General features: G+C 46.7%; 1 protein-coding gene across 2 annotated transcripts in view; it reads right to left on the bottom strand.

Moving 5' to 3' along the window:
• The window catches only part of IGFBP3 (insulin like growth factor binding protein 3), a 36,884-nt gene extending 22,446 nt beyond the window's left edge, over positions 1–14,438 (bottom strand). Inside the window, exons 1-2 of one of the 2 annotated variants that reach the window (XM_083468893.1) lie at positions 13,806–14,438; positions 5,893–6,113 (exon numbers count right to left, since the gene is read on the bottom strand). In XM_083468893.1, coding sequence (XP_083325019.1) covers positions 5,893–6,113; positions 13,806–14,217 — 633 coding nt within the window. In that variant the 5' untranslated portion in view covers positions 14,218–14,438. The remainder of the gene's footprint in view (positions 1–5,892; positions 6,114–13,805) is intronic. The other variant, XM_083468894.1, reaches the window with a different exon arrangement.
• Between the last annotated feature and the right edge of the window lie 796 nt (positions 14,439–15,234).

The following is a 15,234-nucleotide window of genomic DNA, read 5'->3' as shown; positions in this document are numbered from 1 at the left end:
CAAGCTAACTGTACCCACATAGAGAACTGCATTTAGGGATCAAATAAACGGCCACCTCACTGTGAAGACATTTAGTGGGGAGAAGGGGACATCTAAATCCAGCTTCCGCCCCCTTCAGAGTAGCTGATTAAAACCTGATCCACACTCACCTATTGCACCACACCACACTATACCTAAACTGAACAAATGTTCTACACATTTAGGGCAATTGCTTGGATCCTAAGATTACCGTATTTTTCGCTCTATAAGCTGCACTTTTCCCCTCCTAAAAAGTAAGGGGAAATGTGTGTGCATCTTATGGAGTGAATGCAGGCAGGAGGCTCTGCTCAGCGCTCCCTTTATAAAGAGCTGCATGGAGCGTGTGTGCGGCTCTTCGGGGCTTTTTCCCGAGGAGGGAGAAGGGCCGCACACTCCGCGCGCTCTTTAAAGGGAGCGCGGCTCTTGGGGGAGCCTTAGCCGCGGGCAGCCTCTCCCGGGCAGGGGGATGAAGGCTCCCCTTGCCCAGGAGAGGCTGCGAGTGGCTATCCCATAATGCACACAAAAGCTTAGTTGGTCTCTAGGGTGCTACTGGACAATTTTTTAATTTGGGGCTGTTATTCACTTTTTGGTGTTTCTTTTTTATTTTACATGTATTTATTGTTTTATCATACACAACTGCAAATATTTTAAAGATGTTTAGCATGATTCTAATTGCAGTGTAATATATGTTTGCCTATTGCCAGGCTGCCAGAAAAGCCCTTCCGTCTGTAAGCAGAAACAGGCATGGCTTCACAGTACAGTGGTACCTCAGTTTTCGAACGTCTCCATTGACAAACATTTCGGTTTTCGCATGCCATAAACCCAGAAGTAAATGCTTCGGTTTTCGAACATACCTCAGAAATCAAACATGCCACGCGGCTTCCGTACTGAGTTTTCGGTTTTTGAACGTTTCAGAACTCAAAAGGTATTCCAGAACTGATTACATTTGAAAACCGAGGTACCACTGTAGTTAACCTTTTTGCCCAGTAACCAAGGAGACACAGCACATCCATCAGCTAAGAAAGTCAGTTGCAGAAGCTAAAGTTCCGTCCTCTCTTCCCCCTTATTTATACCTCCCTCCATGCTTTTTCACTGTGACTCGGCTTTTCTTAATTGTTCTAAACTTTTCTTGACTCTTCTTTCCTGCACTGAGAGTGGGGAGGAGAAGGAGCTGAATCAGGACTGTATTGCAGGAAGGAGAAACCTCCCCTGCTCCTTCTCTTTCAGTGTCTGTGGCTCCCTCAAGCCTCTCCCCTTCCTCCTCCCTCTATTCCTCCCTGGCTCAAAGTCCCCTTCCCCCTCAGGTGTCTCCTGGACCACCGGCTGCCACCCAGCCAGTCCCTGACACCCATTAAGTTCACTGAGCCAAGATTCAAAATACCACATCATGGTTGAAACTTAAGATCAAGTTGCCTCAGGATTTTGCAGCGCGGTTTCACCACATGCTAGTTTAACAACACACAAAAGGCATCTTCTTTCTTCTTTAGTGGAGGCACAAAAACACCTTTGTTTGCTCTTTGGGGCTTCTTCATTTTAGGAAAAATATTTGTGTAAAATGCAGATTAAACACTGATTATTTCCAGTGCCTTTGGATGGTGCATAGGGCTCCAGATACATTGTCTCAATGATCGTTATATCAACCCTGCAAAATCCCCTGGGAGGTAGATCTCCTGCAGGTGGGCTCTGTGTGCGCTGAGCTTAAGGCTGCCTCATGAGCTTGAGGCTGACAGATCTGAACAAGAGACTACCTGGTTCAAAACTACAACTATAACTTCATCCAGAACTACAACTATAACTTCATCCAGGTTGACAGACTTTTCTGAACAAGGAATACATGCTCAGGTGAAAACTTTCTCACATTGGCATAGTGTTACATGGAAGCAGGCCAAACTATGGCTTAGTGAGGATAAGCAAGTGCACAGGTACCTGGAGGCAAAATCTCAGCTGCTTCACTCTCTCATCCTGTTGCTGCCACATTCCCAAGAGCTAAGCCATGATGGAGCAGAGGGTCATATAGGAACCTGGGGCTGTGGTCGTCTCACTCCCAACAAACCACAAGCTGCTGTGAGTCTGTTCTTCATTAACAGCTCACAGCTTGTTCAGGGGAGAAAAAGCCCAACCCTAGACTCAGACACAACACTAAACCAAACCAAACCAAACCAAACCAAACCAAACCAAACCAAACCAAACCAAACCAAACCACAGCTTCGCTTTGGGCAGCGCAGAGGAAGAAGAGGAGGAGGAGTTTGGACTTGATATCCCGCTTTATCACTCCCCTTAAAGAGTCTCAAAGCGGCTCACAATCTCCTTTCCCCTCCTCCCTACAACAAACACTCTGTGGGGTGAGTGGGGCTGAGAGACTTCAGAGAAGTGTGACTGGCCCAAGGTCACCCAGCAGCTGCATGTGGAGGAGCGGAGGTGCGAATCCAGTTCACCAGATTACGAGTCCACCACTCTTAACCACTACCCCACACTGGCTCTCAAGGACTGGAAGAGGAGCAAAGAGGCTCTCAGATTTGCTCTAGGCACCACGTTGTGGGCAAAGGAGACCACTGGCTCCCCCTTTATTGTAGCCATGTTTGAATAAAAAAGAATGGCAGGCACAAACCCTCTGCCTCTCTCCCAAGCCCTGTGTCTTGCCACTCCTGAAGCAGTTGGGGAAAGGTAACAAAGGAGGCAAAACTGCAAGAGACTCCTGGACTTTCACACTTTCTCCATCCTGCAGCACAAGCCAAGCCCTGGTCTCTTATGGAAGCCTCTGAACATGCTGCGAGGAGTGGGGGGAGTGGTGGCAAGGAGAGCCACATTGATATTTGCAACCCGCAGATAGCTCTAACCTCCAGAGCAGCTTTAGGAGATTATGAGACAGAATCCCCTTTTAAGCTAAGGTGGGCAGGCAGGGCTTGGGCTATGGCTATCAATTAAACAGCTATACTGGGAGACCAAAGAGAACATCTCCCAAGGAATCCAATGCTTCTGGCTACATTCCAAAAATTTACAGCAAGCCTGCAAGTTACACAGGGTCAGTGACAGAACTTGGGGTCTCAACCCCAAGGAGATGGGGGGCCCCCATCTCCTACCCGAGTCAGCACGCTTGCCAGAACTCCAAGCACACCTGAGGCTATTTAGCAGCATATTTAGGGTCCTTCTGACCAGGACACCCCCTCAGCTATGTGGGACCTGCAGCAGCCTAGTTGTCTCATGCCACAGAGACGATAATGTCAAATGCCTGAATTGCGTGGGAAGGGTTCCCAATGGGACGGTTTCCCAGGAATGGGGAACTCATGGCTCTCCAGAGACTGCCCGACTCCAACTGCCATCAGCCCTTAGTCAACACAGCAAAAGGTCGACTATTACAAAGCCATAGGCCAACAACATCAGGAGGATCCCAGGTTCTACATCCTGACTTACAGCATCATCCTAGTTCCTGCCCTGCTAGGATGAGGTCAGAAAGGGCCCCTATTCACAAAAGATCCATTGTGGAGCAATAAGATTGCTAAAAAGTTGTGACATACTTCGTTAGTACATTTTGTAGCACAGTGCAGTAAACCTTCAATGAAGATTTTCTCATTAATGCTCAGGAGAAGTAGTGAAATGATGGCAAAGCAGTTGCCAGCAGAAAGCGCGTTGAGAGGTCCGTGCTCCAGCAGATCTCACTTGGGCTTTCACTTGGCAGTTTAACGGATCAATCAACTGATCAATCAACTCTTTTAACATTTCTCACAAATTAGCCTCCAAGAGGCAATTGGCCCAACTTTGAATATATTTTTAAAATTCTTTACATCGTCTATTCCTTACAAATAAAGCAATTCAGGGGCATTGACTGTAGGTCACATTACAAGCTTTTTACAGGTAACTTGTTTCTGAGGTAAAATGCATGAAAAATTTATTTTTAAATGGTCAAAATTAGTTGCTTTATTAATTAAATATTCCAATTTCTCAATTAATCTGAATTTAACCACATAGTAAGGCACAGGAGTTTCTAAATCGTCAAGCCCTTTTCCTTCTGGTCACATAGCTGGACTGCAGAGCTGTACAGCAGACAACAGGAGCAGTTACTGGGAAGCAGCCATCACAAATGAGATCTTGTTTTTGTAATCACCACTTTCCTCTTTTCTCACCCACTGCCTGGATGGACTATATCCTACTGGCCAAGTTTTTGAAATCCTGGCTGTCATCTCTCAATGAAACCAGGTCTGTTCATTGACGTACTGTCAACAATATTTCTGCTGCTTCCACTATTGCTGTTTCCCTTTTTATTTTAAAGAAAAATGCTCAGAAGATGGCCTTTGTGCCGTTTGCACTCAGAATAGATTGCGAAATTAAATCAGCATCTCTAAATACGAGTTATTGCAATGTCAGAACTTGAAGTTCCTCAGTTTCAGAATTGGTTGGAAGGGGATAGCATGGAAATAAAGTCAACCTGTCTATTACCCTGTGAACACAAACCTTTGTGTTTCCTTCCTCCTTGTGGAAGAATCATAGAGTTGGAATAGACCACAAGGGCCATCGAGTCCAACCCTCTGCCAAGCAGCGCTCTCCGAAAAGCCAGGCACCCTTGGGCTCCCACTGGAACATTTCTACATTTTGTGACAAATGAACCAGGCAAGGCCACTTTTCACTTTCATCAGACTCTCTACATTTTCCATTTATGTAGGTTTTTGGAGTGGTCCCTCCCTATTTTTTTTCCTTTTCAACAGCACAAAGTTGTGTCTGGATCAGCCATGAGTGTTTTGATGCACAGCCAAGAAAAACACAGCAACATTTTGTGTGCTGTTGGCATGGGGATCTGCCGCTTGCCTGCCAAGAGCAGTACATGAACCAGAGTATTCTCTGCTCCCGTTTCCTCCAGTCCGGTCAGGTCTGCAGACTTTGTTCATATCCTACACATAAGGAACAAGAAACAGTGACCACTTCATCCTCCATGTGTGGTTTTTTTTTCACCCAGAGGCATTTTCAGCATGGCAGAGCAATCACTAGCAAAGCTAGACACTGCTTTGTGTGCAGAAGAAAACTTCTGATAGCCAGCCAAAAGTTGATACTGAGTCCTGCATTCACAGCACTTGCTATGACTGGCTGCTTGGGATTATAGGCTCGCAGACATAGACAGAAAGCAAGGAATTTTTATTTATTAGCCGATCTGTTGTGTATGTAAGGGGAACAGGACATTGCCACCATAAAATCTTGTCCAGCCAGGCACCTTAAGTATGGAGTGGTGTGGAGAATCCTCTTTGAAACGTCACTTGTCTTCCTCAAACTTTTCCTTCCTTCAGGATGACTCAGATGTTTCGGCTAAACACAAACCCCATTTACCTTAATGTTTTGCGTTAGGAATGAGACAAGCCATGATTTACACCAACTTTGCTTTCTGGGCAGAGATATCCTCCACCAGCCATGGATTCCCAACAGAACCCTCAGCTGCTGGTGAGAGAGATGGAGGAAGACCCTCAGCCTCACATGACTAACAACCTCCAGGAATATTTAAAACTCCCTTGGGAAACCAACCAATGAAATTCACTTTTCTGCTCTCAAAATTCCTCTGATATTTCTCCCAAACAAGCAGCTTCCACATCTGCCTCAAAAATTCATTCGAGGCAAAACCTGATGTCACCTCTGGTTCGGAGCTGTATGCAATGATCAAAAGAGGCACAGGGACTCTAACCTGCCTGTGAAGTGACTGCTGGTTGACAGATTAAATGTGATTGCAATGGTTCTGTATAATTCAGAAATCTTGCAGCTGTCAGGATCAGTTCTAGTAATTCTGGCAACAACACAAGCTCAGACAACTAACAATATCTAGAGTCTGCATCCATTTAAAGTGATATTTACGGAACACATGTATGTTGCTTTTTCTGTTAAATAAAAATTACTTACATATTCAGTCTCCTGCTTGGACTCAGAAGAGAAATTCAGTGTGTCTGTGCTTTGTGAATCGTATTTGTAGCGTTGGGTATTTTTGGCGTGCTCTTTCCTAATGACATCTATTTTGGTGTGGTGAGCATGTGACTTGGGTTCCAACAGTCTCTGTGTGTTGGAGACAGACTGATTCTCTGTGCTGCTGATGTTCTGGTCTTCTTCCGAATTGCTGGCATTCCCTTTAAACAAAAACAAATGTTCAAAAGTTAGCCCATCGTTTATTAATTGTAGCGGAAGAACTTCCACATGATAATGTCTCTGAAGGTTATTATCACGGTACATTAGGATGGTGCACGGAGCATTCAGGATAGCAAAAATAAGAAACTGCAACCTACTTTTTTACAATGGGGGAGACAAAACAGAGGAGGGCAAACAATAGGAAAAAGGGGGTGAAAGTGAACGGACGAAGCTGCGCTTATGGAGGCTTTCATAAACATAAAAAGGTTTCAGCTACTCAGGCCACAATGCTTAAAAACCAGGCACTTATCCAGGAGGGCTCCGCTGAAGTCAGTGGAGCTATTTTGGAGTAAGTGGTTTGAAGACAGCAGCCTCAATATCATAGAGACGGCAGAAACTATTTCCTGAACAGAAAGAGTTCAGTATTTTCATGACTGAAGGAACCTAGTGACTTTGCAACCAATCATGCCAGTGTTATTATTGGGCTGCAGGAGTTGTGTGTCTTTCATTTATATTTAGATGTTTGAAACCTGTCCTATAAGCTCTAAATTGATTTGTTTTCACAGTCATAATTTTTAAACCACTAACATCTAGCAAATCACCTTGCCTGAATTTGAAGCATTTCCGCTTCTTACCAGGAGAGGGCACATTTTGTCATGACTTGATCATTTCTGAAGTCTGGACCCCAATGAGAAGTTTGTCAGCAGCTTACACCCCTGCAAGGCATGCAAATATCTATACAGGTAATTTGTCAAATTTGCATGCCTTGTAGGCATATATTCATGGTGCATAAAATGCACTGTGAGAGTGCTTATATTTATGATTAACATGAAAAACAATGTGTTTTCCTCTGAATGAGGAGGAAACTAATAACGAAAGGTGACCCACCATCCATGACAAATGGGTTGATATTTATTTAAATGGATATTCTGACCAATTGCTTATACAGCTGCTGTCATTGGGATTTATTCCATGTTCTAAATTATTTCATATTTAATTCTCTTTAAATAAACCTAGAATCTACAGTGGTACCTTGGGTTAAGAACTTAATTCGTTCCGGAGGTCCGTTCTTAACCTGAAACTGCTCTTAACCTGAGGTACCACCTGAGGGCCTCCTGCTGCTGCCGCACGATTTCTGTTCTTATCCTGAAGCAAAGTTCTTAACCTGAGGTACTATTTCTGGGTTAGTGGAGTCTGTAACCTGAAGCGTCTGTAACCTGGAGCATCTGTAACCTGAGGTACCACTGTATTTGAAAGCTGTGAACATTGTTCTGCTATGATCCTTAGACATTACGCTGATTTGGCTTTTGCTAAGCATTACAAAGAATTGCTTTCAAATATGGGACAGGCACAACACTTCCAAGTCTGCACAATATTTCGTCTTCGTGTGACTGCAGCGGGTTGCATTTGGTCTTGGATGTTTTTAAAGGGAGCATCTCTCAAGCTTGCTTCAGGCTTCCATTTCAACTAAAGGTCACCTGTGGCAATTACACTGGGAATGCACAACTATTAAATGAAGAGCAGAGAACTGCCTGGCTTTAGAACCGACCACAGCAAATGTGTACTGACATCTTTATTCAAAATGACACAAGGCAAGAAGTTCTGCAGTGGAGCTGAAGGCCTGAGCAACATAAAATGCGGCCGGTTGGCAAAAGGGGGGCTAAGGCATCACCTTCTGGCAGGTGGTTTTGGCACAGCTACTGCTGACCCTGGGCACACACAAAACATAAACGTTTAAGAAACCGGATTCGAGGAAGCAGAGTATTCTGTTTTCTATGGGTTTTATTCAAAGCCTCAGCAATGTTTAAACTTCACACTGTTTGGGGTTTGTTAATTTGGGTATTTTGTACAATTCAATTAAAAACATACACACAGAAAGTATGTTAATAAAGTCTGCACAAATTTTCTGTTGAAAACCCTTATTTTTGTTTTTAGATTTTTTTTCAAGCATCCCATGTTACTTTATCATTTCCCATCTGCATATATATATATAGAGAGAGAGAGCGTGCGCACTTTAGAAAATAGTTTGCATATCTATTACCGGATCATGACTAACTTATTTATGTGATCTGGCAATGAACTATTCATAAAAATAGCAACCTGATTTCCCCTCCCCCTTTGAACTTGGAGCATAGTTAGAAATAATTATGTCCCACTGCCCAGGCATATATAGGCCTTTCCAAAGTTTGGAAGAGACTGAATGAGAAAAGACCCTGTTATTTTACACAACGGTTGCCAAGTTAGCTTCATCTCCTTTTATAGTTGCCTCAGAATCACTCTGGAAAGGGAAAAAGGGGTTGTCTAAGCAACGTAGCCTTTTATTTGGGGGTGGGGTGGAGATGTTTCGCCCTGTCTTTGGAATCTCTGAATGCCAGAAGGCTCTGGCCAAGGCAATGGAAGAGGGCAATTGTGCCACCTACATCATTTCCGAAATATGAATACGTCACACAGCAAGCAGATCTGTGAATAATAATAATAATAATAATAATAATAATAATAATAATAATAATAATTTATTTTTTGTACCCCGCCCATCTGGCTGGGTTTCCCCAGCCACTCTGGGAGGCTTCCAACAAAGATTAATTACATTAAAAGGTCACTTCCCTAAACAGGGCTGCCTTCAGATGACTATCTTGCTTTGCTAAACATCCACCCATGAAACCCCCAGTTGTGATGGAGGAAGGCTTCCCCTTCAACAGGCACAACACTGGTCTGTAGTTTTTTGCTGAGCATGTTACCATACAATCCTAGAACTGCAGAGCTGGAAGGGACCCTGGAGCTCCTCTAGTCCCCCCCCCAATGAAGCCCCCGCATCAGATGACCCTCAGAAGAGGAGAGCCCCCCCCCCCCCACCGGAGGGAGCCAGGCTTTCCTCTTGGGACTCCCGGCTCCCTTGAGATGGAAGCTCTGCTAGGGACTTGCCGAGGGGCTGAGCTGATAGGTTTGCCCAGGTTCTCCCATAGCAAAGCCCCCCAAAATATATACATATATTTATACAATGATTTATTTGCTTTTTGGAGTTTGGACGGATGGCTTTGCTGTTTTGGAGTTAGTTAAATAGATCTGATGGTTCTTAGAGCTTGTGGGGTTTTTTTTGTTGATACTCTGTACTCTGCTTCAGGGGGTTTATGCTGTGAAGCCATCTATAAATTTGTTTAATTTTTATGCTTCCTCTCTCCCCACTCGTCTCTAGAAAAGGAGGATGCAGCTTTCTTGTCCTAGTGCAGATGTTTCAAACTTCCTGCTTTCAGGGAATGGTCTGTCAAAGACCCCCAGCAGCAGGGATGGGCTGTCCTGTGGGGCCACCTGAGGTGAATTAATAACGTGTTGCCCCACTTCTGCCACTGGTGGAATGCACCACCATGTGCCAAATTAGGAGAGGGGACGGTGTCCTGCCAGGCTGTGCCACTCACCAGAATGCCAGCCTTGCAGAAAGTCGGTGAGAGGAGGGTGCTCTGGCAGCCAAAGCGGTGGGGTGGGCGGGGGGGGGGCCCTCTTGCACTTCTGCCACCTGAGGCAAATGCTACCCCCACCTCACTAGCCAGCTCTGCCCAGCATATGCCAGCATGTGTCAAAGAGTCTGCAGCACATTCCAAGCTGTGCACAGTTTATGCGGCACAAGGGCAAGTCTTGCGGAGCCACACCGCTGCCCCATGCTACTAGCCAGTGTGACCCAAGACAACAATGGCACATGAGCTCCATTTGGGGAGTCCACAACATGTCTGTTAAGAACACGTACACTGTGAAATCCACATTGTGATGGAATACAATGAAAGAAGCCCCCCAGCACACACACTTTAAAAAAATCAGCATACAGCATCTAGCACAATGCCTTGCAAACTGAAAACAGTATTAAAGTGATCCACCCAGACACTCTATGCTTTTCAAGTGCTCTGGGGGGCGGGGGAGTTTAGGAACCCCAGACCTAGAAGATAATGCATACTCTCTTAAGCTGAACATTGCAGTGGGGAATTGGCACCCTGAGAGACTTGCCTGTCTTTATGGATCCTTTACAGGGAGGAAGCTCTGAGAAGCTTCCAAGGAACCCCAGGGGTTCTGGAACAGTGAGGGTCTTATTTACTTTAGGCAAATCTCAGCTTGATTGCTGATTTTTTAATTTTAAAAAATGGTTCAGTGCTGCATTTTTCTTTCATTTCAGTAAGTATTTTCATTTCTTAGTATTTTATTACAAAGATATCTCATAGCAGTTCAGAAAGATAAAACCATTTTTTAAAAAAGTCATACATATTGCAGCACACATAGGCCAGAACAACTCAGCGACAGGGGTTCAGGAAAGTCCAAGCAAACAGGTGAGTTTTTGCTAAGTATCAGAAACCACCCCCTTTGCTTAGTGCTTCCTGAATAAAGGGGGGGGGGATTCCATTCCTGAGAGTCAGCCTGCTTCTGCAGGGACCACCATGGCAGCCCCCAATAAGCCCCATTGAGAAGGAATCACATCAGCTGCACTTATTGAGCTGAATCTTTCCACTCACTTCTGGCCACTGAAACTGCAATCCCACATATATGAAGTCCCATGTCTGTAGCACTGCACTGTGAGAGTCCTCTATGCCCCACTGCAGAGAGACGGGGTCTTGCTTTTATTCACCGTTAGGGAAGTCAAGGGTGAAAGAATCAGGGCAAGTAGTATCCCTAACGTGGAAAAAGGAGCCAGCCCGGCCTGCCCATTCCCACGGCTGATATATGAGGCCACAAAATCCACCTTCTCCTCTTCTTAGCCGACAAATAGGCTCAGGTTTGATTTGTATATCTGATTAAATAATAGCTGCCTATTATTCTGAGTGGACTCCAAGAAATGAAAGAAACTGATGTAGCGCAATGCTGTTTGCATGCGTGGCATATTTAAAGATTTTCCTCATTCAATTGTCACAAGGTGAGAGTCAGAAATGTGCAATCGTTAATGGGTCATGTTGAATTCCAAAATCCACATTGGAGTGATACCTTCCTCAGGCCCAATCAGAATGCATGGCCTGCTTTAGAGTTCTCCAGAACTCTTCATATCAGGTGAGATGTTCAAAAGGACCGGCAAGAGGGAGGGAAGTAGAGTACAAAAACTGGGCTGATAATTGTAAGCCATGAGGTTTGCTTGTAGGTTCAGTTCCAGGGTAGATATTGCAAGCTAAACAAATCTGTGGCAGGTGCTACAGGCATCAGGTTACACACCTAGATCCTGGGATAAAGAAGCAATTTCTACTCATCATCTGTGAGAAATTAAAGTCTGGTAGTAATCCAAATCTTAAATAACCCATCCCTTGCTTTGTGTAACATCTCACCTGATGAAGGGCTCTAAAGCTTGCCACACTTTCATGATATTTTGGCCCAGCTGTGGACTCGGGAGGTTTTTTTTCTAATGGACTTTTGTTTTTATGACCCAGTCTGCATGTGATGCTTAGCCAAACCGTGAACCATGACAATACCACAAATGTGCAGGTATGCACAGTAAAATTAATTTTTTTTTTTTTAATGACCACTTTGCTCCTCCCTGGTCATCCTGCTGTCACCCTACCCAGAGCTAAACCATGTGATGTCCAAACCCAGCCTTGTAGTTTTCTTCTCCCAGACAAACCAAGTATTGTTATTGCAGTAAGCCAAGAATGAGCCTTGGCTATGTCTTCGGGTTTGAAAGGCCACCTGTGGATGCAACACAAAGGCCTTAACTCCAAGTAGGGTAGCCCCACAGGAGCAAAGCAGCCTTGATTTCTACAGTGAGTGCCCACACATTCCCACTTAGCTAGGGTTTGGCCTAAAGTCCTTCCTTACATGCAAGGCTAAGACACTCTGGGGACTTAGTCAACTCAAGTGTAGACAGAAAAGCAGCTTCTTAATTTAGGAAAGGTCAGCCAAAGACGATCTGCTATCAAGCAACAAATCCTCAAATGATCTTCATCATCAGCAAACCAGTCTCTTATAATGCTTTTTTTTTAAGCCTATGCAACTTTTCCAATCCTGAATCCCAACCTTGTGTTCTGAGAAAAACTGTGTATAAGGAAGTTGACTTGACCACCTGTGCTCAGTTATAGGCACCACTGTAATTCGAGTCACTGGTTTTCTTCTGCAAGTTTTTCTGGCAATTTACAGTTGTTTTGTTAAAAAAACAAAACAACTGTAAATTGAGAATCCTCCTTTTTTGACCCCTTAGGAAGTCACTGGAAGCCCCCAGATTTAGTTTGAAAATGACAATTTACACCATCATTTGTATCATACATTATTACTATAGCAAATCCGAAACCCGCTGAGAGTATGTCCCACTGAAAACAATGGAACTTATTTCTGACAGGAAACACGTAGGACTGAACTGTACAGTTGCAATTCTAGGCAAACTCACAAGGGCACAAGTCTCTGTTGAGCATTAAGCTGCACTTCCCAGTGGATATGAACAGGGTTGCACAGCACATTTTTTGCTCCAGGCAGCGCTTCCCTCCTCCCCTCCACTTTCTAGGAAGGCTGCAAATAAGACACTTGACTATGCTTGCTTTAGTCTCCTGAGGTTGAGGAGACTGACCATTCATTCGTTCATTTGGGAATTGGGAAGGCTCTTATGCAGTCCATCAGTGTCCCCTCCCTCCATCTTTTGCATGTGCAAAGAATGGTTTTGAGACATAGATAAATATATAATTAAGGAACAAAAGAAGAAAAGGCACACTAACCTGGGAACTTCCTCTCTGCCCAGAACGTTGGAGGCTATACACCACACCCCCTCAACAGTATTTATAGGAACTCAAACACTGAGATCCTGCTCTGTTCCAGTAACAAGAAGCCGAAAGCACCAGCCTGAAGATGACGAGTGAGACCTCGTCGAAACGTCGCCTAGACACCCCAACTCTTACACGGGAAGACACCCGAAGACACCAAAACCTGCATTCCTGTACCCGTGAAAATCTACGAAAGCATATATATATATATATATATATATATATATATATATATATATATATATATATTACTGAACTGAGCCAGAGCTGACACATTTTTGCAACAGAATACAGTCACAATTGTGACCAGAATATAGAGCAATTCAACACCTAAACTTTTTTCTCATTTGGGAGCTAAGTGTTCGCAAAGGAAAAAATGTGTCAAGAGAGAAGGTCAAAGGTCGTTTTACATCATCATGCCCTTTTCTGTCTTCAAGTCAAGCATATTGGACACAGGTGATACATCAGAAACTGAGTTGTTGTGGACACAGGCACAAAACAAACACCAGGGGGCGAGACAGCAAAGCAAACTTCACTTGCTCTCCGAACAGCCGAGCCAAAATTGCGCAGAAAATGGTCCGCACAAAATTCGCCCAGCCAAGCGCCAACTCCGCTCGCAGCGAGCAGTTTCCGCCCCCGGAGCGGGGCAGGCGGGACGCCGGGGCATTTCGAAATGCGACTGAAGGAGAGCGGGCTTGATTTATAGCATTTGTATGCTACCCGGTAACATCAAGGTCTCCGGCTGGCTTACAATGAATAAGGAAAGGTCGTTCACAGCCCAAGACCAGACGCGAAGTCCGAAGCGCCAGAAAGACCTCTGGAAATCACCCCAATCTGAGGAGACAGATTTCTAAGGAAATGACCCGCGAACTGACGGCAGGAGGAGGAAGCGGAGCGGCGGGCGGGACCTTCCATTCCTGCGCCCCCGGGGGAAGCCGACGAGCGCCCGCCTCCTCCCTCCCTCGCTGGGCGCCGCCCGCTCACCTGGCCCGCGGGTCCCTCGCAGCAGCCAGGCTCGCCCTTCTTCGCCGCCGCCGCCGCCCGCTCCGGGCGCGGGCTCCTGGGGGGCGCCGCTGACGTTGGTGCAGAGCCCCTTGCCGTCGAGCAGCGCGTGGAGGGGCTTCTGCTCGCCCCGGCGCGGCCGGCAGCGCAGCCCGGCGCCGCACAGCTCCGTGTAGACGCCGCACGGGCGGCCCTCGGGCAGCGCGCACGTCTGGCAGCAGCCGCAGCCCGGCTCGGGCACCAGCTCGGCGCACGGGGCCGCCGGCGCCTGGCACTGCGCCCGCGCCCGGGAGTCGCACGGCTCGCAGCGCACCACCGGGCCCGGAGGAGCCCCCGACGCCGCCGCCAGAGCCCACAGCGGCGCCCACAGCAGCGCGCACAGGCGGCGCACCATCGCCGTCCCGCGGGAGCCGGCGCGGCGGGCGGGCGGGCGGGCGGAGGACGCGGGGAGCGAGGCTCTCCGGCGCCCGGGCGACGCGGCGGGGCCCCGCAAGGCTCCCTCTCGGGCGGCCCAACCGTCAGGCGCGGCCGGAGCTGCACGGAAGGAGCGGCGAGGCAGCGCGAGAGGCAGCCAGGCGCGCCCGCACAGAGCTCCCGGCCGCCGGACAGCGCGGCTCGTCCATCTGCCGCCCGCCCGCCTCCGGCGCCGCCTATATAGCGCCCTCGCAGGACCCGCCCGCCCGCCAGCCCGAGGGGCGGGGATGGCGGGGGCAGCGCGGCGGCCGAGGAAGCGCCCGCTCGCCGGACCCGCGCGCGACTGAAGCTCGAGCCCTTTGGGATTGCCCCCGGCTTCCTATTCAGTACCCGCCGTAACTTAATCAAAAATAAGTATACTTTTTTTTTGGGGGGGGGGGGGAGTTGCTAACCTGTACAGTATTCTTAAATCTAGCAATCTGTGTTGTCTGCCTTATGGAACCCACCTGCTTGGGCAGAGCTTTCATTAAGGCGTTATTCGCAGTCTTGCCGTCTATATCCATAATGCAGATGCACCGAAACTATTATTCAGGAAGCAAGTGTGTTATCCTATTAATATGCAACAAGACTCCCGTTTCAATCACTTGAATGGCAGTGCCGTTCAAACTGCGTGCAAGCACCGCGTCTCGTCATCAATTAAGAGGGGCGGGGCTTACCTGTGGCCCCCCCCCCCAATATTTTATTTAGGTTGACACCTCTGTATCTCAGAATCCCAAGCAAAATTGAGATCTTATATCATCATATATCATCATCATATAAAAGAACAGGGCAAGGAGGCTTCCGTTTATTGAAGCTTTAAGCGATGGGAAATTATTTGTCTCTGTGTTTTAATCATCTGATGTCTTTCCATTCTCTTTCTTTGTCTCTCCCTTCATCCTAAAAACACAACAGCAGAGGTCACTGGTTGCCCAGTATTGAGTGAGGGATTGAATAAATG

This window comes from Podarcis liolepis, assembly GCF_965112155.1.
Source record: "Podarcis liolepis genome assembly, chromosome: 12".
NCBI classification, from domain to species: domain Eukaryota; kingdom Metazoa; phylum Chordata; class Lepidosauria; order Squamata; family Lacertidae; genus Podarcis; species Podarcis liolepis.
The sequence above is the reverse complement of the archived record's forward strand: the minus strand, read 5'-3'. Positions and strand labels throughout refer to the sequence as shown.